We start from the raw sequence: 23,569 nt of genomic DNA on the forward strand, positions 1-23,569 counted from the left end.
GTTGGCTGGTAACAATCGGAATGCATTATGGGAGATGTAGTTTGAAGTCAATTTGTGGTCAAAACCTATTTTAAGTTAATCATGGGCCTATAAAACGCTGGGGGGGGGGGACCACATGTGGCCCGCGGGCCTTGAGTTTGACACATGTGACCTATAGTGTTATTACTGTATTGTTTTTATATCCAAGACAAATATTTCCCAAATAAGGTCTATTTCTATAGACCGTATTATGTCATATATAAAGTACGAAACTTTAACCTCCACTAGAAAAGCTCAAACAAAACCTGCTTTGACTGAGTGAGTTACTTGTTTGCTGAACTTTTGAAAGTTATTCTGCCATTAATAAGTAAGCAAGTCAATTATATTTATATAGCAGATTTCACAGATTTAAAAAAGAATATCACAAAAGCCGTCTTTATTTGCCTGGTATGTTTGGTCAGTCACTTGACCTAAGAGAACACATTTTCTATAAACTGTGTTGTTTTCTGGGACTTTTTTATGCAATTGTTAAGATATTTTCAGATATAATTTTTAAGATATTTACACAAAAATTTGACAAAATTATTTGGAAAGATTCTGTGTTTTTACCGTGTAGAACTGAAATTAATAAAAACTAAACTGAAACTAAACATTTATGAAAAATACAATGCTAAACTAGCAGACAAATGGCTGAAATGAAAGTTACTACTGTAACTACGGTTCTATGACTCCTGGATGACAGCCAGAGGCGGTGCTTCAAGCACTGAGTGATCATTCTTGTGCATGCGCAGGGTCGAGTACAAATGACAACAAAGTCACCTGTGACCTGCCGAAGACCCACGTGACTATATCAGGGGTGGGCAACTCCAGGCCTTGAGGGCCGGACTCCTGGAACTTTTAGGTGCATCTCTACTTCAACACACCTGAGTCAAATAATGAGGTTGTTAGCAGGACTCTGGAGAACTTGACTGAACATAGGAGGTGATTCAGCTGTTGGATTCAAGTGTGTTGGACCAGGGAGACATCTAAGAGTTGCAGGACACTGGCCCTCGAGGACCTGCTCTATATAGTCACGTGGCACCCAGCGTTTAATCCCTCAACCTTCTCGCGAGAAGCAAGGATTCTGAGGGACCAAGCACTCTGGCGGTCGTCCGGGATTCATAGAACCGTAGTTACAGTAGTAACTTTCATTCTGTCATTCCTACTGACCGCCAGAGGAGGTGCTTCAAGCACTGGATGACTTATGTCAACAAGGTCACGAGGAATCGGCAACATTCAAGGGACAACCACTACACCACCCACCTAATTCTTTAACAGCATTCTTTGTTACATCAAAACCTGCACTGATATTATTACAGTGAAAAAACGTATCAGGATCTTCCCAAACAGAAAGTCATGGATGACCAGAGAGGTCCACCAGCTGCTTAAGAAAGAAATGCTGCTTTCAAGTCTGGGGACAAGGACCTCTACAGCTTGGCACAAAGCAACCTAAAAAGAGGAATCAGGAAAGCTAAAAGGGACTACAAGGAGAGGATTGAAGAACATTTGCTAACAGGTCAACTAAAGATGCTGTTGCCACTGTCCTGCACAATGTCTTGTCCCACCTCGAGATAGCTACGCACGTATCGTCTTCATCAATTTCAGCTCGGCATTTAACACCATCCTCCCTGACAGATTAGTGTGTAAACTGGCAGACCTGGGAATCCCTTCTTCCAGCTGTTGCTGGATTAAGGACTTCCTGATGAATCGCAAACAAAGAGTCAGAATGGACCCCCATACCTCTTCATCCATCAACATTGATACTGGCTCTCCTCAAGGTTGTGTACAGCGTAAAGAGCCCTCTGCTCTTTACGCTGTACACACGATTGTGTTTCTGTCCATCAAAATACCACCCTCGTTAAATTTGCAGACGATACAACTGTAGTGGCGATGGTGGTAACGTCCCCTGAGGGGACGATGAGTCTGCCTACAGAAACGAGGTGGAGCGACTGAGAGAATGGTGCACTGACAACAACTTGATCCTAAACAGCCAAGACCAAGGAGGTCATAGTGGATTTTAGGAGAATTTTAGAAGAGACATTGAACCACTAAACATCTGCGGAGAGGGTGTCAAACTTCCGTTTCCTGGGAGTTCACATAATGGATAACCTGGCCTGGGATGTAAACACAGCTGAACTGGCAAAGAAGGCCCAGCAGAGACTATTTCCTGAGAGTCCTGAGGATGAACAATATTTCTCAAAAACTGCTGGTGTCCTTCTATCGATGCTCTATTGAAAGCATCATCTGCTATTGTCTCTGTGTGTGGTTCCTCAGCTGCACAGCAGCACAGAGGAAGACTCTCCAGAGAATCATAAAATCTGCTGAGAAGACCATTGGCTGCTCTCTGCCTTCTCTTGAAGATCTCCACAGGTCCAGCTGCCTCAGGAAAGCCAAGGATATTTTAAAAGACTCTTCACACCCCGGTCACAATTTGTTCCAGCTGCTGCCATGTGGCTGCAGATACAAGAGCATTAAAGCAAGAACAAACAGTATGGCCACAGGGTGAAGAACAGTTTATACCCGATAGCATTAAATACCCTGTAGCAATATTTTTATTAATTTCATAATCTATGTAAACCATTGCATGGTTTTATAATGACAATAAAGATTGTTATTGTTATTATTATTATTAATGTGATGAAGAGGCATGCTGTTCCAGAATTCCTTGAAGGGGATGGGGCACAGTCACATTCACCCTGTAAAACCGAATAAAGGTATTAGGTGATTTCCAGGAGGCCGCATGGCATATAACGTCCAACGGCACCCCAGTCATGGCAGCAAACGAGGTCGACATGCCCCTTGTAGAGTGGCACCTCACTCCTGCTGGCAGTGGCCGGTCCTGTAAGGCCTTGGAGATCAAATCCACAACCCAGTGTGGTCTCTGCAGTCTCTACTTAGAAAGTGCCTGACCTTTATGTGAGCTAGTGTAACAAACAAAAAGGCTATCCATCTTTCATAAGGATGCCGTGGCATTGATGCCTCAAGGGCACGAACAGGACACAGCGGTTTGGAGGAGCATCCGGTGTCAAACCGGGCAAGATGAAGCGGCTGGGTACTGCCTGCTGCCAGTGACACCTTAGGAATAAATGCTACATCAGGCCACAGGGTAACACATGAGCCATCAGGATTCCACCGGCAGAAGGGCTCGGCTATCAAGAAAGCCTGCAATTCCCCCACACACTTTGCGGAAACCATCGCCAGAAGGATTGCCGTCTTCAGTGAGAGCCATTTGAGGTCTGCAGATGCCAAGGGCTCAAATGGGAGGGACCGAAAAGCCTCAATCACCAGAAACAGGTCCCACGCCGATGCCACAGGGTGATTGGGTGGGTGCAAATGCCTAGCACCTCTCAAAAACAGTAAAACGTCCTTGTCTCAGCCCACCAAATAACCATTCAGACCGACATGCCAACAGGAAATGGCAGCCACATACACTTTWAAAATAGATGGAGACCGTCCTCGATCCAGTAATGCCTGCAGGAAGGTCAGTATGTCAGAGACTGAACACTGCCGGGTCCTTCCCTTTATCACGGCAAAGACTGCCCACATGTTAGCATAGACAGCACGCATGGACAGCCCCCCTGCTGTCGTCCAAGGAGAACAAAAGGGGACAGTGAAATGTGTCCCTTAAGACAAAGAGGTCTATGTCCACCCTGCCAAAGACCTTCCAGATGCCCTCCACTACCTCTTGGTGAAGCTTCCACTCTCCTGGAAGTGGTTTCTGATGGGATAGAAGATCTGCTGGCATGTTCTGTGGCCCTGGGATGTAGGCCGCTCTGAGGCTGGTCAAGTATGGAGCTGCCCAGGTCAGAAGCCGATGAGTCAAGCACAACAGTTTCCTTGACCTGGTCCCCCCCTGGTGGTTGATGTGAAAAACCACAGTGGTATTGTCTGACCTCACCAGCACATGCTTCCCCTGGCCTGGAAGAAAACTCTGAAGAGCCAGAAGCACAGCCTGTAATTTCAGGACATTGATGTGTTCCCTGCTCTGCCGCTGGGACCATCTCCCCTGTGCCATTTGACCCCGCCAGGTTGCACCCTGCCCATGGAGCATGCATCCATAAACACAACTTCCCGACGACACGGGAGGGAACCGAGTGGGACCCCTGTCATCACAAACAACCTCCCCCTCCTTTGGGACAGATACCGAAGACACTAAGGCCCAACCCGAAGTCTTCTGAGACAATGAGTGTTCCGTGTGGGGTCTAGATTCAAGCCGTTCAACCACATCTGGAGGGGCCGCAATGACAGCAGCCCCAAAGGCACTGCAGCGGGGAAGTGGTGAGAAGCGGTATCTTCGGCCCAGAAGCTGAAGATACCGCACAAGAGGCAGTGCCATGCCGCACCTGAATTCTGGGAGCATGTTTAATATACTGTTGACCTGCTGGGGTGACGGGCAAGCAGTCATTGAGATGGAATTTATGGCAATGCCCAGGAAGGTAGTCTCTTGTGAGGGAGTCAGACTGCTTTTCTCCATGTTCACCTGGAAGTCCAAGCATATCAAATGATGGAGCCCTAACAGAGTGTCTCGAACCACCTGGTCCCGTGTCGTGGCACAAATCAGCCAGTCGTCCAGATACGGAAGGATCCTCAATCTTTGTGCCTGCAGAGGAGAGAGGGCTGCTGCRACACATCGGGTGAACACCCTGTGAGTCAGTGAAAGTCTGAACGGGAGGACCCTGAACTGGAAGTGCCTCCCCTGAAAGGCAAAACGAAGAAACCGCCAATGGGGCAGAGAGATTATTTACATGAAAATAAGCATCCCTGAGATCTATAGAAGTGAACCAATCGCCCGGAGAAATCGCCTGCAACACTTCCTTGGTGGTCATCATACAAAAAGGCATTACCTTCAAGTACACATTCAGGTCCCTGAGGTCCAAGACTGGACGTAGACCCTGGTCGTCTTCTTGGTTCAGTGCCTGTGCCTTCACTAGGTCGCAGATCAGAGTCATCCTGACCCAGCGGCGGAATTGAAGACGGTAACCCCAGGACAGGGTGGATAACACCCACAAGTCCAGGGTGTGGGCAGCCCAGAAGCCGAGCTGTCCCGGGGTAAAATAACCGACTGCCGGCCCTAAGGCATCATCTGCGGGCCCCCCGGCCACTTGAAGGCTTGGGAGGACGCCGGCCAGACTGTGCGGCTCGAAAGGGGTGAGATGACCTGAACCCAGCTTGATCTCGAGCCCGGTTTCCCTGATCTGGAGCAGGTCTTTGGACCGATCTCTGACCTGGCACCAGACCCTGGGACTCAATGGAAGGAGGAGTTGGGCGCGAGGACCTCCATGAAGGACCAGTAGCCGCCCAAGTGCCAACTGGTTGGCGACCACGTCTGTGAAGCTCTGCCAGCCTCTGCCTTGTTCGAGAAGCCTGAGCTGAACGGTCGAAGGAGTCCAGTGCTGCAGAGTCGAAAAGTTTCCCCGGAACTACAGACACGGCCCAGAGGGTTCTCCTACAAGGCTCAGTAAGTGGCGACAGCGCCAACCAGACCTGGCGGCGAACGTGCACCAGTGTGGAAAGTGTGCGTCCAAGCTCTCTCGTCATGAGAGCAAAGGTCTGCAGAGATGCATCAATCAGGCCTTGCATGGGGTGGTGCAGTGGAACAGATTCCAAGGAGGAAGACAGAATCAGCATAAGATGAGAGAGAGAGTTCCCAATCTGGCCCATTCGGGCCCCAGAGTCATAGGCCTTGCAGAGAAGGTCATCAGTAATATGGCATTGAGGCCGCAGACAACGGGCATTATGCAGCAAAGCCTCATCAGATGGAATAATAAGAGAGGCAATGCCCGGTTCCATCACTGGCATCTGCCCCAAGGCAACCCGTGGTGCCTCCTGCATGGCCACCAGGACCCTACCATCCGTTGTCAGATGTGAAAGCGCCTTGGTGTCTGACCAGCAAGGATGTAGTTTCTCTTCAGAGGGAGGAACCACAAAGGCAGCCTCTGATCTACTGCGCCTAAAGAACCCCAATCTGTAAACGGGCAAGAGTCGTTCGAATGGCGTCTGTCACAGACTCCTCCGTAATATCCTCCTGGAAGGCAATGGAGTCAGACCCAGAGGCCTGGAGCCCATCTCCAGAAGGTCCTTACAGAAACGGGTGCCAGAGGCCGCCACCGAAATAACATCGTCATCATTCACTGATGCTTCATCCTGCTCGGGAGGGAGAGCCGCACTGCAATCACCATCAGCCCGAAAGGATTGGAGGAGGGTCTTCATTTGGGCCAGCTCAGTAGTGAGGTGATCCACTCTTGTGGACAACCTCCCTGCAACAGTCCGTCTGGCTCGCTTCACAGGCACCGAAGATGCAGCCACAGTAGGCCTTCTACACATCGCCTGTCTTGATGGCAACGGACTGCGGCGCAATGCCCGCGCCCAGTCGGTAGGCTGCTCCATTGCAGCAAACTGATCCAGCCTGGCCGACCAGGGCATGACACAACAGTTGGGGCAAGCGGTATCCGACAGCGCTTCCCAGAGATGTTTCACACCAAGACAGGAGGGACACAAGTCATGCCCGTCGTCAGGCTGAAGCGGAGCCAGACAGGTTGAGCATCATAAATTTTCCAGCATCATACTGGTGAGAGGCATGATTAGCCCGCCACCAACTAGAAGTCAACACGAGCAGAAAACGCCACCGGCGACTCCGTTGTAGGAAAACCCCAGTCGAAGCTACGAACTCAGCGTGAGCAGAAACGCCACCAGCGAGTCATAACCAAAGATGAACTCAGGATGAGCAGAGACGCCACAGGTGAGTCAGATAAACAAACTATAGAACCACTCAGCGCAAGTAGAAACGCCTCTGGTGAGTCAGATAAACAAACTACAGAACCACCCAGCGCTGGCAGAAAAGCCACTGGTGAGTTTAGATAAACAAACTGAAGACGAACTCAATGCGAGAAGAAACTCTACAGGATGTTGTGATTTTTTTGTGTTATCCTTTTTACATTTATATATCATTCATTTATTATTACTTTAGATTATTAATCAGTCTTATATTAATCAGTATTGACGTAATTTTTATTTAGTCTCGTCTGTGTTAAAACTTTTTGCACCAAGGGGTCAGTGATCAGAGTAAGGTACCGACCAGGACATTATCCAGCCTCATATCTCTCTTAAGCCTTGAGAGGAGGGCTGCCCGCTGGCTCCACAGTTTACAGCACAGATCAACAAATTTAGAGTAATCCAATGTTTTTTGACGAGATGTTCATTCAGACTAGGTTAACATAAGCTTACATTTTACACTTTAAAATGTTATATTGTAAAGAATAAGAGACGACAGACTTTAACATGTTTCATGTTTATATGTGTTTGAATAAGCAAATGATTTATGACTTCTAAAATTGTTGGGTAATAAGTGGCTAAAAACTATACGATCACAAGAAAGAAAAGATATTTAGAACATATTTATGTAAAAAACACAGAAAGACAGACAAACCCTAATCTACTCCTATTTGCTTCTTTCCTTTTTTCTTCTGTCTGAGCCTTGCTGAGGTGCATATGACTTCTGACTTCAACTCAGGCCTGTCCTGCAATGGATCAGATGACGTCCCTCCCTCATCACAAGCCAATGACAGTGATAAAGAAGCCAATAAAGGACAGTAGAGATTTCTACCACCTGAGCACTGAAGGCACTGAAGTGTCTGCTGGACCTAATTCCGGTACACCTGGGAACTGCCATGCAGAAAACTACTGTATGGTGTCCTGCTGGACATTTGGACTGGAACTACATCCCTGTGTTTGGCTGCAACCGAACTCTTACAACCTCCACTGGTTTACTTTTTGACATCAGCGTGGAGAAGAAAAATACTGTGCTTCAGAGACGAAGACAGCAAACTGAACTGTTTGACGCTTGTTTCATTGGTGGACAACCTGGACATTCACCGAGGGACGGTCTGGATAAGTCAAAAATCCAACACCAGAGCCAGTTGGACTGACAGGGAGCTGGAGGAGAGACGGAGGACCAGCTGCAGCAACGCCAGCAGCAAGAGGGGCAAGCAAGAAGCGAGACAGCAAAGAGCCGAGATAAGTTGCACACACACCGTGATACACTGCTACTGCAACAAAAACTTGTTTGCTTACTAATCCTGTTTGCATATAGGAATGATATATCTAGAAAAGAACATTTTGAAGGCTTTTAGGTACAATGTTAGGTAAAATCTTTCACTTTGTACCTGTTAACTCAGTCCTTAACAGAAGGACCAGTGATCCTCTTAGGGCCCATGAGCCATAGGCTGGGAAACCGTGAAGGAACAAACTGTAATCACTAAAAGTTAAGCAAAGGACTAATAGAACTATGCCACTAAATTACACCAACTAAAAAATTTATTAGAGATTCTAAGCTAATAATGATTTGCAAATGTTTCATTTTTCCTTTTAAAAGAGATACTAGTTTGGAACTAAATGAAGTATTTGTCTGCATTTAACTCGAACATTTAATTTAAAGTTTAATTATATAAAGAATCAACAAATTGAAATTGGTTTTGTGTTTGTGTCACTTTTCAGGTTGGAATGAATGAAAATTATGAGAACAGACAAACTGTACTCAAGAATTGAGTAACGGATGAGATTATTGACCATTTAATTTTAAAACTTACATTGTTAACTTGTCTGAAATGCAAGGTTAAGTGAAATTCTGATACTTTAAGCAAACCTGGTAGATGTAAATAAATAATAAATAAAAAGATTAAATGATTTGATGAATGACTCCTACACTGAGAATGTGAAAACAAATGGTGTTTGCGATGATAAAACTGCATTTGATTTTCTGCGGTTTCTTTTTATCTTACATTTTTTATTTACTCATTATATTCATTTTATGGTGAATTTCTATGTTTAGACTAGGAAAAAAAAGGTTTGCATTTATTGGTTTCTCACTATGTCTTTTCTTTTCTGTGCTTAGTAGTTCACACACGTTAAAATGATAAAAAAAGAAGGGAATGTTGAGATTTTTTGTTATTTTTACATTTATATATCATTCATTAATTACTTTAGATTAGGGCTGAAACGATTCCTCGAGTGATTCGAGTACCTCGATTATTAAAATTCCTCGAGGAAAATTGACCTGCCTCGAAGTTTCGTTAATTTATGTTTTATCATTTAGCGCACCGTGTTTCAGCTGGAACATTATTTGCGTTGCGCGGAGCTCTGACTTCCGCCTCTGAGTTGTTGACGGAAGCTACGTGTTAGCGGCATAACGTCCAATCTTCAAGTTCGGCCCGCGGGGATTTTACTGATTGGTGATAATTCCGGGTTTTCATCGTTTTTGTGGGACCAATAAACATCCTTAAAATGACCGGCGCGATGCCGGGAGTTCGGCAGCCTTTCTGCTCCGGAGCTGCTGGTTGAACGGCGGGAAGAAGCTGAGGAGGATTTATACAGGTGAGCGGAGAGACTGAACACGGCAGGCGGCTGAGGGTTGATGCTTATAGGGTAAGAGCAGCTTTACGGACGAACCGCACAATAAACTTATATCATCCCGGTCTGAACAAACGGGAGGCGGAACATGGCTGGTAGATGAGTTTCTGAACGGAAGAGCGGTAAATATCTCGTATTGCTCCCCCGGTCTACAAAAAAGTAACTGGTAGGGAAGCTCAAATGTGGAAAAAATAGACTGATGTTGATATCCGATAGTAACACTGGTGTTATGGAAGATTTACCAATATTTTATTTCATAATTGTTTGTATCCGATTACTTGATTAATCGTAAGAAAAATCGATAAATTACTCGATTACTAAAATAATCGTTTACAACAGCCTTACTTTAGATTATTAATCAGTCTTATATTAATCAGTATTGACGTAATTTTCATTCAGTCTTGTCTGTGTTAAAACTTTTTGCACCAAGAACGTATTGTTCCCTCCACCCTTGGGAGAAATCCCTCCCAAGGGAAAGGGCTAGATGACCTGTGTGTGTAGATAGTGCTTGCCATCTGTCTTTGCTGTTTATCTTTTCACACTCTTGTTTTTCCTAAATAAAAGACCTGCTCTAGAAGAGAGAGGGCAGAACGCTCTGTGAACGGCTCGGAGGAGCAGTTTGCTGAGTCTTCTCCATTTGCAAAAGTTTGGCCATAAGACTCAATATTAGCCATCATCTTTTACAGACCTAAGAACAAAGCAGAAAAACATCCAGCGAATCGGTGTGAAGCTGTGACTGATGGACAAAGTGGCTCCTGTGTCATTTCATATCATCTTCACTGTCATATTTCATTACTGACAACTAGGCAATAGCAGAAGAAGAATTTCTCCTTCAGGGTTTCCCCCAGAAAACTTGGTAAGCCCAGTGGTCGGGGTGCCGAGGTGGTCCACCAGCGGTCCACTGTGTTTTTGTATTAAAATATGTTAAGTTGACAGGAAATATAAAAATATGACTGGGTAATTATATGAAAACAGGTCGAGGTGACAAATCAATGTATTCTGGTTGTTTTGCAATTGGCTTTGCTTCACCATTTTCCTGCCTTCCTTCAACTGCAGAAAATGAAGGATTGATGCTCCTCTATTAGCCCCACACAAACCTTCCCCCAGAAAATGAACTTTAAATAAAGTCTTAACCTCTGACCCCAAGGCGGCTTCCTGTTTGGGCCTGAGCCAGCGCTCTCTAATCTGCTCTGCTCCTGTAAACGGGACTCAGAACAGCCATGTATTACTGCAATTTCCTCATCTTACCCATGATGGTGAGCTTGCGTGGGCGCTGCTTGGAGGTGATGACCTGCAGCGAGGGAGCGATGGACTGGATGCGAATGATAGGCTGGTTGGGGTCGTACGTGCCAGGCACAGCCAGCTCCAGGTCGCRACACATCAGCAGCTTGGGAGAAACGTACTGCAGCTCCAGGGAGGTGAGCTGTGAGGCGAGCATGTAGGACAGGAACAGACAATTACTGTGGAGTCTGCTGAGCTTGGAAAAAGGAAAAAAAAAACAACAATAGAGCCTAAAACCATGCAAATGTTACCAGACACCGGCTTATACAGAGGTTGAGGTTCCACCTTGCTGAAGTTAAGACGCAACGCGGACAACCCATAACTTTAAGTTTCTCTGTGAGTTTACTCGATCTGGAGACCTTAACCAGAGTTGAAAGAGTTTAATGGTCACCAGACATGAAGCTGGCTCGGGCTGGCTCTAAATCTGCTGTTTGGATGAATCCAGCAGATGATTTGTTGCTGTTGACGTCCTGTGGTCAAATATTGTCTCTGCTCTTAGCACACAGTTATACTGCTGGGTTTTTCTGTGCTGCGTTCTGAAATGTCCCAGCAGGGAGCAAGGTCGTGCTGGAATGACGAGCAGCATTAGTGTCTCTGCTTCTTCTTTGGTGTAAAAGCTGCAGACAGAATGATTCTACAACTGTGAGACAACAGCAGGAGGAACCGGCTCCATTCCATTCTCATTTTAAAGTGAACCGGACCGGACCTGGATTTTAAAGTGAACCGGACCTGATTCTTAAAGTGAATCAGACTTTTTATACATTCTTTCTAAAAAGGCTTGTACGTAAAATTCTTAGGAATGTTCACAGTCACATTTTGACAGAGCTTCAAAATAACATATTATTAATAATAATATTAATATTATTTTTTGATATTATTAAAAATATATATATTTTTTTAAATATATGTTTTTTAATATTTTAAAAATATATATTTTTAAGGAAGAAAATACAATAAGTAAAAAATATCACTGAGGTTATTGAAAATTTTCGGACAGCTGTAATAAGATAAGATGATGTTAGATTTCCATGTGTTTAGAGACACTCAGCAGGTCTTTAACAGCCACTATAAAGAAGAGAAATGTTCTCTGGTACGGAGCCCATCTCTGTTTTCATGCTTCATAGACTCACAGACTAAGTTCCACTGGGGTCCAAAGTTGCAACATTTGTTACATTTTCAGCTGCTGGTGGTTCACCTTGACACTGCTCTGAGTCAAACAAACCTAACCCTTTGAAAAATCTATTCAGCTCCCCACCAAGAACCAATGAAGGAAACAACATGAAAATGTCTGAAGAAGACATTGAGCGCAACTGCCTTCTTCACCAAAAGGAAGAAAAGGAAGTGTTGTCAGACTTTGGTGGTTGTAGGATTTCTCCTCTCTCTTTGGTAAAAGACCATGATCCTTATCTCCAGTTAGCGCCAGGCTAGTGTGTCTGTTTTGGTTGATTTTACCCAGAATGCCCTACGCTGTAGTCGGCTTCCTGCTTCTGGTCCGCTTATGTCCACACTTCACTTCAACCAGAACCAAATTGAGGTTTTTAGGGACCAGAGTTCACTTGCTTGGTCCACATCAGTTTGATTTCACATTCAGACTTCCACAGATGAACCGTATTCTCTAGGCAAACAAACTAGAGTTGGATTAAAGCAGACCAAACAGGACCAGAACTGGACTTCCTTAGGTGGATAGTTTTTTAAAAGTTGGCCTCACAGGATCAATTGAATTTGATTGTTCTTCATTAAGTTAGGATACAATACATCTCATTATGTGATCTGAACCTGACTATATGATTGTAAAAAAACTGACCTGAGTTAAGATGAATTTGGACAAAACTTAATTTTTTTACAGTTGAATTGGACCCGTTTGGGATGACATTTGTTGATTGCTGCTCTAAGAACTGATATTTTTTATTTGGTGGGGGTATTTCACCTGTAACTGTAGGAAAAGTAAAATCCAGGACTGGAAATCGTCTACGTTTCACTAATAATTATAATCGTCCGATTAAGAGGCCAGGTTTTATTGGGAGCCTTCTCACAATAATGAAGACATTGGGACATTGTGTTAGTAAAATATGTATTTGGGATGATGGTACTGATTACACGTAATCCCGTTATTCTTTTGTTTGGTTTGTTTTGTTTTTTCCCCACAATGTCCACCGGTCTTCATGAGTTTTAATATCTCAGCCAATCAATCTATTTACCAGATGTGGCAATTAGGGGCAATATTAATCCATACAACTGGAAAAATATTCAGTCTAAATTACTGACACTAAATTTTCACCCAATCCTTGAGATTGCGACCTACAGGCACAAATTTTGCAAGGACACATACGATTTAGTATATTGTGTGGCTCTAATTAAAATGAGGGCAGATTTATTTTTGCTAGATTCGGCCGTATTATGTGTGAACACAATATAAGGTGGAGAAAGCTGATTAAAATAAAGGCGAGGCCTGTGTGCAAATAAACAAAGACGTCATTAAAATAACTGAAAAATCATGTCTGACAAAAATGTATTGATCATTATTTTTAAACAATAACCATCGTCCTGTTTCATAAGCCCCTGMCTTCTTTCAGTTCTGTCCAACATTATTAATGGCGATGAACTCCTCAGAAGTGGGAAAATGTAAGATTTTTCTCCTCCGTGCTGTTGGCATGCTGCCAGAGAGATTGTACAGATATTTCTCTTTTTCTTTTTATGTTAATTGATGCAGCTGAGACACAGTCAGCTGGATTTATTTATAAGGAAAAAGTTGCGACAGAAAATGGAAAAAAAAGCTATCAGATCTGGAGTGGATCACAGTGTGTGCAGTGCAGTGCTAGCTTTCTGAAGTCTTATTAAACTACAACTAAACCTCCCGAAGTCTCCAGTCTTGGATTTTTCACATGACATTCCAAACATTCTCCAGTCTGTCAAAGTTGTTTCCTTTGTCTGAAGTTTGGATGTTACAGTACACATATAATCACATTACACTGCAAAAACAAAAATATTACCCAGTTATTTTGGTCTAGTTTCTACTGCAAATGTTATACTACACTATAAATAACACAAAAATAACTTACAAGTAACTTTTCAGCAAGATATAGGAGCTTGTGTTGAGTCCATAATACCCTAATACTGATGAAAAAGTATTGGTTCCACTATCAGATATTTCGCTTATAGCAAGACATTTTTCCCATGTTGAACGGACGATGGTTATTTCACAATAATCAATGGAACCAATACTTTTTCATCAATATTAGGAAATTATTGACTCAAAACCAGCTCCAACATCTTGCTGAAAAGTTATTTTTGTCTTATTTGCAGTGTACCAAGACATTTGCACTAGAAATCCTTGGTAAGATATTGTGTTTTTGCAAAATAAAGTGAAAGTATATAAAGCTAACTATTTGTTCTTGTTTGGTTACAAAACAGCAATTGGATCCTTTCCACCAACCTGAGGCAGCTGCTTGGAGATGCGTCTGAACACGTGGTAGTAAAGGTCCCAGGCCTGCGTCAGGTCTTTCACATTCCCAGAGCGCATGTACTTCCTGCACCAGTCCTGGGCCTCCATCAAATCTCTGCCGTAAGCCTGGAAAAAGAAAAATGGAGATGAAAAGTGAAGAAAAAAAATCAGTCGATGGATTAGATGAAGCAACACGAACAACCATGAAACAAAGTGACATATTTTTATATGTATGGCTTTAAATTGGTTCTTTCTCAAGGACTGCAGGAATTTTATTGACCTTAGAAACTGTCAGACCTGTGGGATTTCTCAAGGGTCAATCTTTGGACCCTTACTGTTCAACTTGTTCATGCTTCCAGTGTGCTAGTTAACTCAGAACTATAATGTGTCCTACCACAACTATGCAGATAAGTCTATGTGTCACTGGCAGCAGGAGGGAAATTGTGTCTAAATCAGACCTTGAAACCTGAATCCATGCTTTTGTCCCCAGCAGGTCAGACTACTGTAATGGCCTGCTCACTARTGCTGGGCATGTATCGTATCATTCGTTTATCATGATAAATTTCTTATCATAAAATTGTAATTTGCTTTTGTCACAACAAATCCCAATTAATGTTTAAAACTCCCCAAAACTGCCTGTAGTTGGGATTGTTAGTTTTACTGTTTTCTCCTCAAATGAGAGCATCAATAAATGGGAAGATATGATGAAATACAGTCACTGTAACACAGCCACTGTGTGCAGTTTAGAGATACAAATCCCACTTTGTTAAGCGACTGTTTACCTAAAGGAGCGCATTTCACTTGGGTTTGTTGTTGTTTGTTATATGACAGCTGTGTCGTGCAGTCACGACTCAGCTGAAGAACTATTTTATTTATTTTTGGTAACTGTATGACTGTGACTGCATTACACAGCTGTCATATCTGTGCATGTGACAGCTGAAAATATGTTGCCTATATTTTTTTCCTATAAGTCAATGAGTCTTTCCTCATATTTCTTATGTTTTAAATTTGYACCAATGAGTCTGATCTGTTTGGGAACTCTTATTCTTGATTTTTCTATAAAGCACTATGAACCGTCTTGTACACAAAATTTACTATAGAAATAAATTGGCCTTGCCTATGAACCAGAAAACATGCTAAACATCAAAAGACAAACCCAAAGTGCACTTTGTAAAAATCTGACACCTGCCTGGTTGAATGAAGTCTCTTTGAGGGTTTGTGGTCCTCTCTCCATCATGGCATGCAGTGGCTCCAGGACAGCAAACATGCCCTTTACATTACGCTCGCCAAAGTAAAGACGAGAAGCTTCCTCAAGGCCCTCGTGCCACATCTCATGCCACAAGATAGCGACGCGGATAAGCTCCTCGCTCACCTGGATGAAGAAAGACAACAGATAAAAGGTCAGGCTGCTGTGAGATATTAATTTCATAACACATGTTAACATGTCGCATGTTAAGCTAAACATGCAACTTGATTGCCAGAGGCAATTGCCAGAGGCCCCCGGGCTAACACAACCACGTTTTTCAGAGAGATATCATCCAGAATGCTCAATGTTTCTGATTCTTAATGAAAAACTGCAGGGGTTTCCTATGTTTTTTAATTTTTTTAACCGAAAACAGATCCTTTATGTAACAGCTGGTAAACAAAAAGCCAGGTTTATATACTCACCAGGGGYGCCGCCAGAAATCTTGGAACCCTGACAAAAAATTAGATTGGGTCCCCCCCCACGCAGCTGCTGTTACAATTTTTTGAGTCTATTTGACCCATAAAAGGCGTCACAATTTTAAAGGCCTGCATCAGCCTTGCTTTCTTTGGTTATATTCTGATAATTAGCACAATATTTACTGCTCATGAATTTAACATCCAACAGTCCACATCCATTATGCAAGTAGGTTGCTTAAATTTTTTCTATTAGTTTTATATACTGAAATGTCTCTCCCAACAAGCAACAGTCAAAAGCAATGTGCAAAATACACATAAAGCAATCCACACTTCTCAAAAATGCTATGTARTTGCATTTTATTCAAGCTGCAGTAYRTAACTTTAATAAAAAATATGTTTTCCCATAATTGTTAAAGCTGTCACCATATCGTAGCAGTTTGTTATGAGACAGATAATCTGTGAAAATCAATCTCCTCCATCTCCTTTCCGAATTACTATTACTGGTTAAAGTAATGCACCGTTCTGACCAAAACAACCAATCAGAACTAGTAGGACGTTCTTAGCACTGTGAATTAGCCTCATTCACTCACTGCTAAATAGGGCTGTATAAATAAATCGATTCGGCGATATATATCGATATTTTCCGCCCTTGGAAAGTAGATTTTTCATCCGCGAGTATCGATCTGTTAAACCATAGGGGTCCATAACCTTATAGCTCTTTTTAACGTCTAGTTTGTTACGGCATAGCAGCGAGACTCCGCCTCCCTCAGTCTCACTTTCAACTATAGCTTAAAGTGCACATTATAAACTACACACCAGGTTTTAAATTGTGTTAATAGGCCAAATATAACTGGAGTTATGCTAAAATTAGTAAACCATATTTTTCCGATTGTCAGAGAAATGTCAAAAGCGCCGCCATTCCCCAGTTTTTCCGATTATRTGAGRGGGAATGAGCTTCCAAACGTACAAAACGAAACGAAACATTAGATTCCTGTGTTCTTGGAAATGTAAAATCTTCAATAAATAACGATGGGCTGTATTTTGTTGCTGAGAAACGAAGTAAAGTTGCGCAAGTATCCGTGAAAGAGAAGCGGAACGGAGAAGCGGAAAGGAGTAGCGGCGCGAACGGAGCAGCTGCAAAAGCAGTGAGATCGCGAAATTAATGCACATTTCGACTGGTAGCATTCACTTCGTAATTAGTTTTTAGCTTGGCGGTTTCTATTCTGTATATAAAGGATTACCTGAAGAATGAACATGGGTTGATAACATCCGAAGCGGGCGCGCAGCGGCGCTGTGTTTAGAGCAGGAAGACGAAGAGGAAAAACCCGCAGCCGGAATCCGCGGCGCAGTGAGGATTTCCATGGTAACAATGACTGATCGATCAGTTTTATTAGCAACAGACAAAGAGTATCAGAGACTGAGAGAACGATGAGATCCTGGCAGTCTGAGAGGCAGCTACTCAGAGATCCAAGCAGGGGAATAGCGGCGCTGCGTAGCTGCAGGGAGTCGATCACTACGGGGTGAGACGGAGCCACTACTTTAGCAGCTAGTAGTAAACAGCTTACAGCCACGGCTAACTCCGGGAGCCAAGGTAGAAAAGCCTTTTTCCCCATAGTCCAAAAGACTGCATTTGTGGCTGCATTTTTACTCCAAAATGCAGCCACAGTGTCCAAAAGAAAAAACATAAGTGCAATCAATCATTTGCATATTGAGAGTCTACAGAGGCTGATAATCTCCCCACTCTGCTCCTGGATTATGGTTTAAACTTTTAAGTTTTATGTCAAATCCACATGAATTAAATGACAGAAACTAATTCTCTCACTGCATCTTTGATTCATTTTGTCCAGCTGCAGACTGTTAGACTGTCCAATCATAGTCAGGTATGGTGTAATTGGTGCTTTTAATCAGTTTTCAGTYAACTAAATTCAAGTCTATGGAACACAAAATGTCACTAAAATCACTCTGTCCTTCTAAAATCTTTCAGAAAATTGTAAAAATGCACTGAATCGTATCGGATTGTATCGTATAGAATCGTTCAACAAATACCGTGATACATATCCTATCATGACCAGAATATCGTATATCGTATCGTGAAATTATTGTGTCACTACACCCCTACTGCTAAAAGTGCTAATGGTGGAGAAAAAACGTATCATTCCAAGAAACCGTTTATCTGCCGTCATTGGTAGCTATGCTAACTAAACTGAGCATTCACAGTTTGAATCTGCACAGCTCTGTGCTATGCTAGCTGCAGCACGGCACAAATCAAAGGGGAGAAAGAATGAGCAGCACCACATGAGATTGTGATTGACAGCACTAAAACTCTCCTGCCACTGACTGGTTGTTTCTAGAGAACCATGGGAGAAGGCAGAGGAAATGCATTTTTCACATTACCTCTTATACCATACTGTCACAACATAATGACAGTTTTAAAAAATATGTGAAAAAAAAAAATTATATAAAGTTACATACTGAAGCTTTAATTTCACTCAGGAGAGGACAGGTCAGGAGGAACGTGGGTTAGAGCTGCTGCTGACTGACTCATCTGTTGTCCCTGTACCTTTTACAGGTACAGGGACAACATCAAGTTAAATATATGAATATGTTGGTAATTTTTTTTCCTTAATTCATTAAATGCTAGTGAAATGGAGGCAAACAGTAGTTTGTAGCTAAGCTAACGCGGCTAAATGGTTGATAATCTCGTACAGTCTACCCACCTGCGACAGACTGGTGACCTGTCCAGGGTGACCCCGCCTCTCGCCCGGAATGTTAGCTGGAGATAGGCACCAGCAACCCTCCCCACCCCACTTTAGACAAGGATATATAGAAAATGGATGGATGGGTGTGGCCAAGTCGCATGTTAAGCTAAACATGCGACTTGATTGCCAGAGGCAATTGCCAGAGGTGTCCCCAAGTAGGAAAATAAGGGGCCCATGGCCCCCTCTTGAAAATGTTGTCCAGAGAATCATGTTCATGTCCTAGAAAGACATACAAATTCATCTTCTTAAATGAAGACATAAATGTAAAATCCAAAAAATAAATAAATACAATAATATATATGTATATTTATTTTTTAGCCGTTCCCCCCTAAAATATTTACTGGCTTGAAAGAAAAGTTCTTTGTGTTGTGCTCAACATTTCCATTTAGGAATATATAAACCTTCAATGGAAACTCTCATTACAAAAAAATTACAAAAACTCTCCATCTGTTTGTATCATTCTTGATCTGCAGTCGGGGGCCAAGATTATTCCAAGGGCCTCAAATGGCCACATGTTGGACGGGTTTTAATTCATCTGACCCAAATTACGAGAAATAAAAACGTCTGTGTGGAACAAGGATGTGAAATCTGGATTCCTGGTTCCATTTACCCCCGTCAGTGATGCAATCCTGCAAAGTGGGGCCCCATCTGGGGCCCGAAGTCAGCAGGCTTTAAACAAAGGTCTGTGGCCTTGTCCTCAACACAAACATGTCCAGATACTGAATCTGTTGATGATGTCATTCACTTCAGATGAAAAGCCTCCATTTTCTTTTTGACGCATTGAACCCTTTCTTCACACTGCAGCTCCTCTGCTGTCCTTCCTCTGCCTCTCTAAGATAACCTTTCATAGCTGATCACATTTGACCTGATATTAATTTACTCACTTAGTTGCACCATGTTCTCCCAGTTTTATGTTTTATGGACAGCCTGGCTTTTTCAGACATTTGTTGCACCTGTCCTTTAGCCAGCAACACATTTGAAATGAGTTCATTCAGTGAATGAAGTTCACAATTCCAACATTTGTTTTGTTATCTGTGCTCAGCTGTGATTAAAATAATGTTTCACTTTGCTTTCTTCTATTCTAAAAGCTGGATAGTTGGAAGGATAATGGTTTCTGTAAATAATTCAGTCTCTACCATCATTGCTTGTTGAACCAGGGTGTTGCAGTGTTCACACATGTTCTTCAGGATCTTGTTAGCAGCATTGTGCCGGGCGGTGGTGGTGGACTTTGAGGCCACGGTGAGCGGGTAGATCAAAGCCTAAAAAAACAGTAAAACAATCAACAAAGTGTAGTGTTGAACCTTCCATGTTGTGTAGGTGAAAATCCGTGGCAGAGTACCTGCGGATGGTAACGGCCGATGTCTGTCAGCAGCTGGTGGATGAGACGGCCAACCAGTGCTCGAGGCGTGTCGATACGAGCTATGAGCTGAGGAATCACCTGGGAAAGGAAAACAAGAAACTCAACACATTCAAAACACGCCACAGAAGTCTAACTAAGTCAGCGCTACCTCAGTTTTAAAGCTGCCGTATTTAATTTTTTACAGAAATATGTTTTTACATATTTGTTAGAACTGCCACTGTATCATGACAGAAAAATAGACAAAGAAATATACAGTTCAGTTAAAAACAACCAATCAGAGCCAAGAGAAGGGGTTTAACACTGTCAATCAGGGTCATGTCACCTCTACTAGGCTAGAGCTAGCTTCCCACAACGTAGCCTGTTGTGAGCGCTATGGCTAGCATGGCCATCAGTAAAGGAGAATAAATAGTTTTCCTGGAACATTAAGCTGTTTCTGTGCCATTAACAGACAGAGCAGCGTGCTTAAAAGCATGATTGACAGCATTAAGCCCGTCCTGTTGGCTCTGATTGGTCGTTTCTGACTAGGAGCGGTGTTTTTCTCCAGACAGTAGCAGCTCAGGGAGGAGGTTGATCTTTACACACATTACCTGTAACCAGGTGTCTATCTGAATGGTCTTGATTCCCTCCACCAAAGCTTCGTTCACCTCAGGCCAGTGGCCGTAATCAAACCACAACGTCAAAACCCTGAAAGTTAAAACACGCAGTGAGCTCACCTCTCCTCTCAGAGCAGAGTGATATCAGCCACTAAAGGGCCACCCTTCACTAACATGGGGAAATCAGCCAGACCTTCACATAAACTGTAAAGTCTGACCGCTTGCCTTGTTTGCATTCTAGTTGTTTCTCTCACCTGAGTGTGTCCTGCAGGTTATTTCCTCTGGAGAGGGAAATGGAGCGGAAGAAACCCTGAACAGCAGGTACTGTGTAGAGCAGCAAAGTCTTTGAGAGGTCCTATCAAAAGCCAGAAAACAAGTCTGTAGCTTTCAAACGGACCGAACCAGAAGCTTTCACAGAAGCAGACGGTGGGCTCTCACCTCATTGACCTTCTTCTGGCCCGGTGAGGGCATGGGACTGTGGTCGGTGCTGTCCACCTCACTGTCGCTATTGCTGGCCTCGCTGGCGGCGCTCGCCCCGCTGCCGTGTCGCCGTTTCTTCTTCTCATCGCGACCCTGGTTCTGGTGCTTGTAGTGGAGCACTGCCTCGAAGTTCATGACGGCCCACGCATGCCAGGCCTGCAGAGAAACGCTTACTGTCTGTCTTAGATAAATGGGAAATGATTTCCACGTTTATTTGTGACATTTCCAGTTTGGGTTGGGCAGACTTCTTCCTACGGAACTGCAATTTATGATCCAGAGTTCGATACAGGAATCTCACTACCCGTCTATATTCATTTTAGAAACCAGCTGCTCAAGATAAATGAGGTGAAAGTATGGGATGGACAAACACATACACACACGTTCGCATGGCTATATTTTTGGGGACTTTTCATTGACTTCCATTCATTTCTACAGTCTAAACCTTACCCCTAACCTAACCCTAACCCAGGGGTCAGCAACCCACGGCTCTTTAGCGCTGCCCTAGAGGCTCCCTGGAGCTTTTTCAAAAATGTTTGAAAATTGAAAAAGATGGGGGTGGGAAATATATTTTTTGTTTTAATATGGTTTCTGTAGGAGGACAAACATAACACAATCATTCTTAATGTTTTCCAATGCTGTAAAAATGTGTAGAATAAATATTAAATTTCAACATTTCCATCAAGAAAGATTTGGGTCATAGCCTGTGACACATTTCTTTCAGCTGGGCGGGGTGCGAGGCATGTGGCTGCTGTAAACAAAATGGGTGTGTGGTGGGCCATGGATAGCAAAAGAGAAAAGAAGAAAATAGCTGAGGAGAGTTTCTATAATTCATGGACCGAATCATTTGCATTCAATGCCAATGCTTAAGGATTACCTGAATGTTTGCACTGTAGCGAGAAATTGTCAAAATAACAAAAAGAGTACCGTACTTTCCGGACTACAGAGCGCACCTTACTATTAGCCACACCTACACATTTTTTTAAGAAAAAAAAAAGAGGAAACATTCATATATAAGCTGCACCGGGCTGTAAGCCGCATGGTTCAAAGCGTGGGGAAAAAGTAACGGCTTATAGTCGGAAAAATACGGTAATGTGGAAAGACATCAAACTTAAACTGTATTAATTTAATTTTATATACTTTGTTAGACTTTTTTTTTTTTTTGGCTCTAGTGGCCTTTATTTGAAAGTATTTTGACAGGAAAGAGGGTAATGAGAGAGAGGGAATTAGACTATTTTTAGACTATTTTTCAGACTCCTGTTCTCCCGACCCAGAAATGAAATTAGAGACCAGAGGATACTTAGCAACCCTGAACAGGAGCTCCTAGTTTACATACTTTAATCAACATTAGATTCTCTTCTCTTTCTTTCTTTCTTTTCGTTTGTTATTTTACATTTTGAATTGCCTTGTTGCTGAAAATGTGCTATATAAATAAAATGTACCTTTACCTTACCTTACTTTATCTTTTCAAAAGGCTGCTGTTTTATATTATAACTGCAGGCTGCGTTTTATTGCACTCTGTTTGTTGCCCAGATAAGAGGCACATTCCGTTAAGTTGTTTTGTCGAACACACACTGAACGTGATTATTTACAACGAGCAATTGCTGTTATGCAAACTTCATTTGGGAGCAGATTGCATTTCTTTAATTTTATCAATGCAACGAAACATAATACATTCATATTGTAACGGGAGGTAAACTTAAAGCACCATCGTACAACAGAGTAGTCACGTGGTGGGTCATCCCTTCCAGGAAGCACTGCAGGGAAAATAAGCACTTAATCATGAATGCTCATGAACATATGCACTTAGTCGTTTTGATAATGGGCTAAAATAGCTCATATAAACACTTAAAGCCTGTGTTGCCTTCATCATAAGCTTTATGTAAGGTTTTTAATTTTTTTCGGCTCCAGACAGATTTGTTTTTTGTTGTTTAGGTCCAATATGGATCTTTCAACATTTTGGGTTGCCAACCCTTATCCATTACATTCCGAACCCTAACTAAAACTCAATTCACACCTAAGTCCTAAAACGAACCCCTGACCCAAAAACAGCATTTCCCCTTGTGGGGACAAGGCTTCAGTCCCCACAAGGAGGAATGGGTCCCCACAACATAGTATGTGTCAGGAAAATGGTCCCTACAAGGTATTACAAACAAACGCACACAAACAGTGGAGGAAATGCTGACAGCTGTGTTGTTAGCTAATGCCTTAAAAACAGACAACAGGCTTTAAATACTTCTGTTTAACAAGGAATATAAATGAGCCAAGAAAAACAAAAAGCTTTAAAAAAAGTGACAACATGGAGTGCCTAATATTCACCGACGGAGATTTCCTCTCTGGCACAGCTCGGATTTTACTGGCACCAGGCAGGAGCTGAAGGTGAGAGGTTAAAGGGTGGGGGTGGGGGGCGGGGACTGACCTTGTACCAGTTGCGGTCATGCTCTGTTGAACTGCTGTAATACTGAAGGACTTTAGGGATGGTGCTCTCATTGATGCCTTGCAGGCTTAGCTGCCACTCCCCCAGCTTTAAGAAGCACCTACATGGTGGAAATACACACACGCACGCACGCGC

General features: G+C 43.0%; 1 protein-coding gene across 3 annotated transcripts in view; it reads right to left on the reverse strand.

Moving 5' to 3' along the window:
- Positions 1 to 23,569, reverse strand: part of LOC103467091 (mechanistic target of rapamycin kinase) — a 152,420-nt gene that overhangs the window by 12,427 nt on the left and 116,424 nt on the right. For all 3 annotated transcript variants that reach the window (XM_008413149.2, XM_017305688.1, XM_008413148.2), the window contains exons 38-46: positions 23,417 to 23,534; positions 20,959 to 21,156; positions 20,775 to 20,875; positions 20,515 to 20,611; positions 19,907 to 20,005; positions 19,704 to 19,826; positions 15,336 to 15,518; positions 14,138 to 14,272; positions 10,672 to 10,846 (exon numbers count right to left, since the gene is read on the reverse strand). In XM_008413149.2, coding sequence (XP_008411371.1) covers positions 10,672 to 10,846; positions 14,138 to 14,272; positions 15,336 to 15,518; positions 19,704 to 19,826; positions 19,907 to 20,005; positions 20,515 to 20,611; positions 20,775 to 20,875; positions 20,959 to 21,156; positions 23,417 to 23,534 — 1,229 coding nt within the window. The remainder of the gene's footprint in view (positions 1 to 10,671; positions 10,847 to 14,137; positions 14,273 to 15,335; positions 15,519 to 19,703; positions 19,827 to 19,906; positions 20,006 to 20,514; positions 20,612 to 20,774; positions 20,876 to 20,958; positions 21,157 to 23,416; positions 23,535 to 23,569) is intronic.

Source organism: Poecilia reticulata, linkage group LG7, assembly GCF_000633615.1.
Source record: "Poecilia reticulata strain Guanapo linkage group LG7, Guppy_female_1.0+MT, whole genome shotgun sequence".
NCBI classification, from domain to species: Eukaryota; Metazoa; Chordata; class Actinopteri; order Cyprinodontiformes; family Poeciliidae; genus Poecilia; species Poecilia reticulata.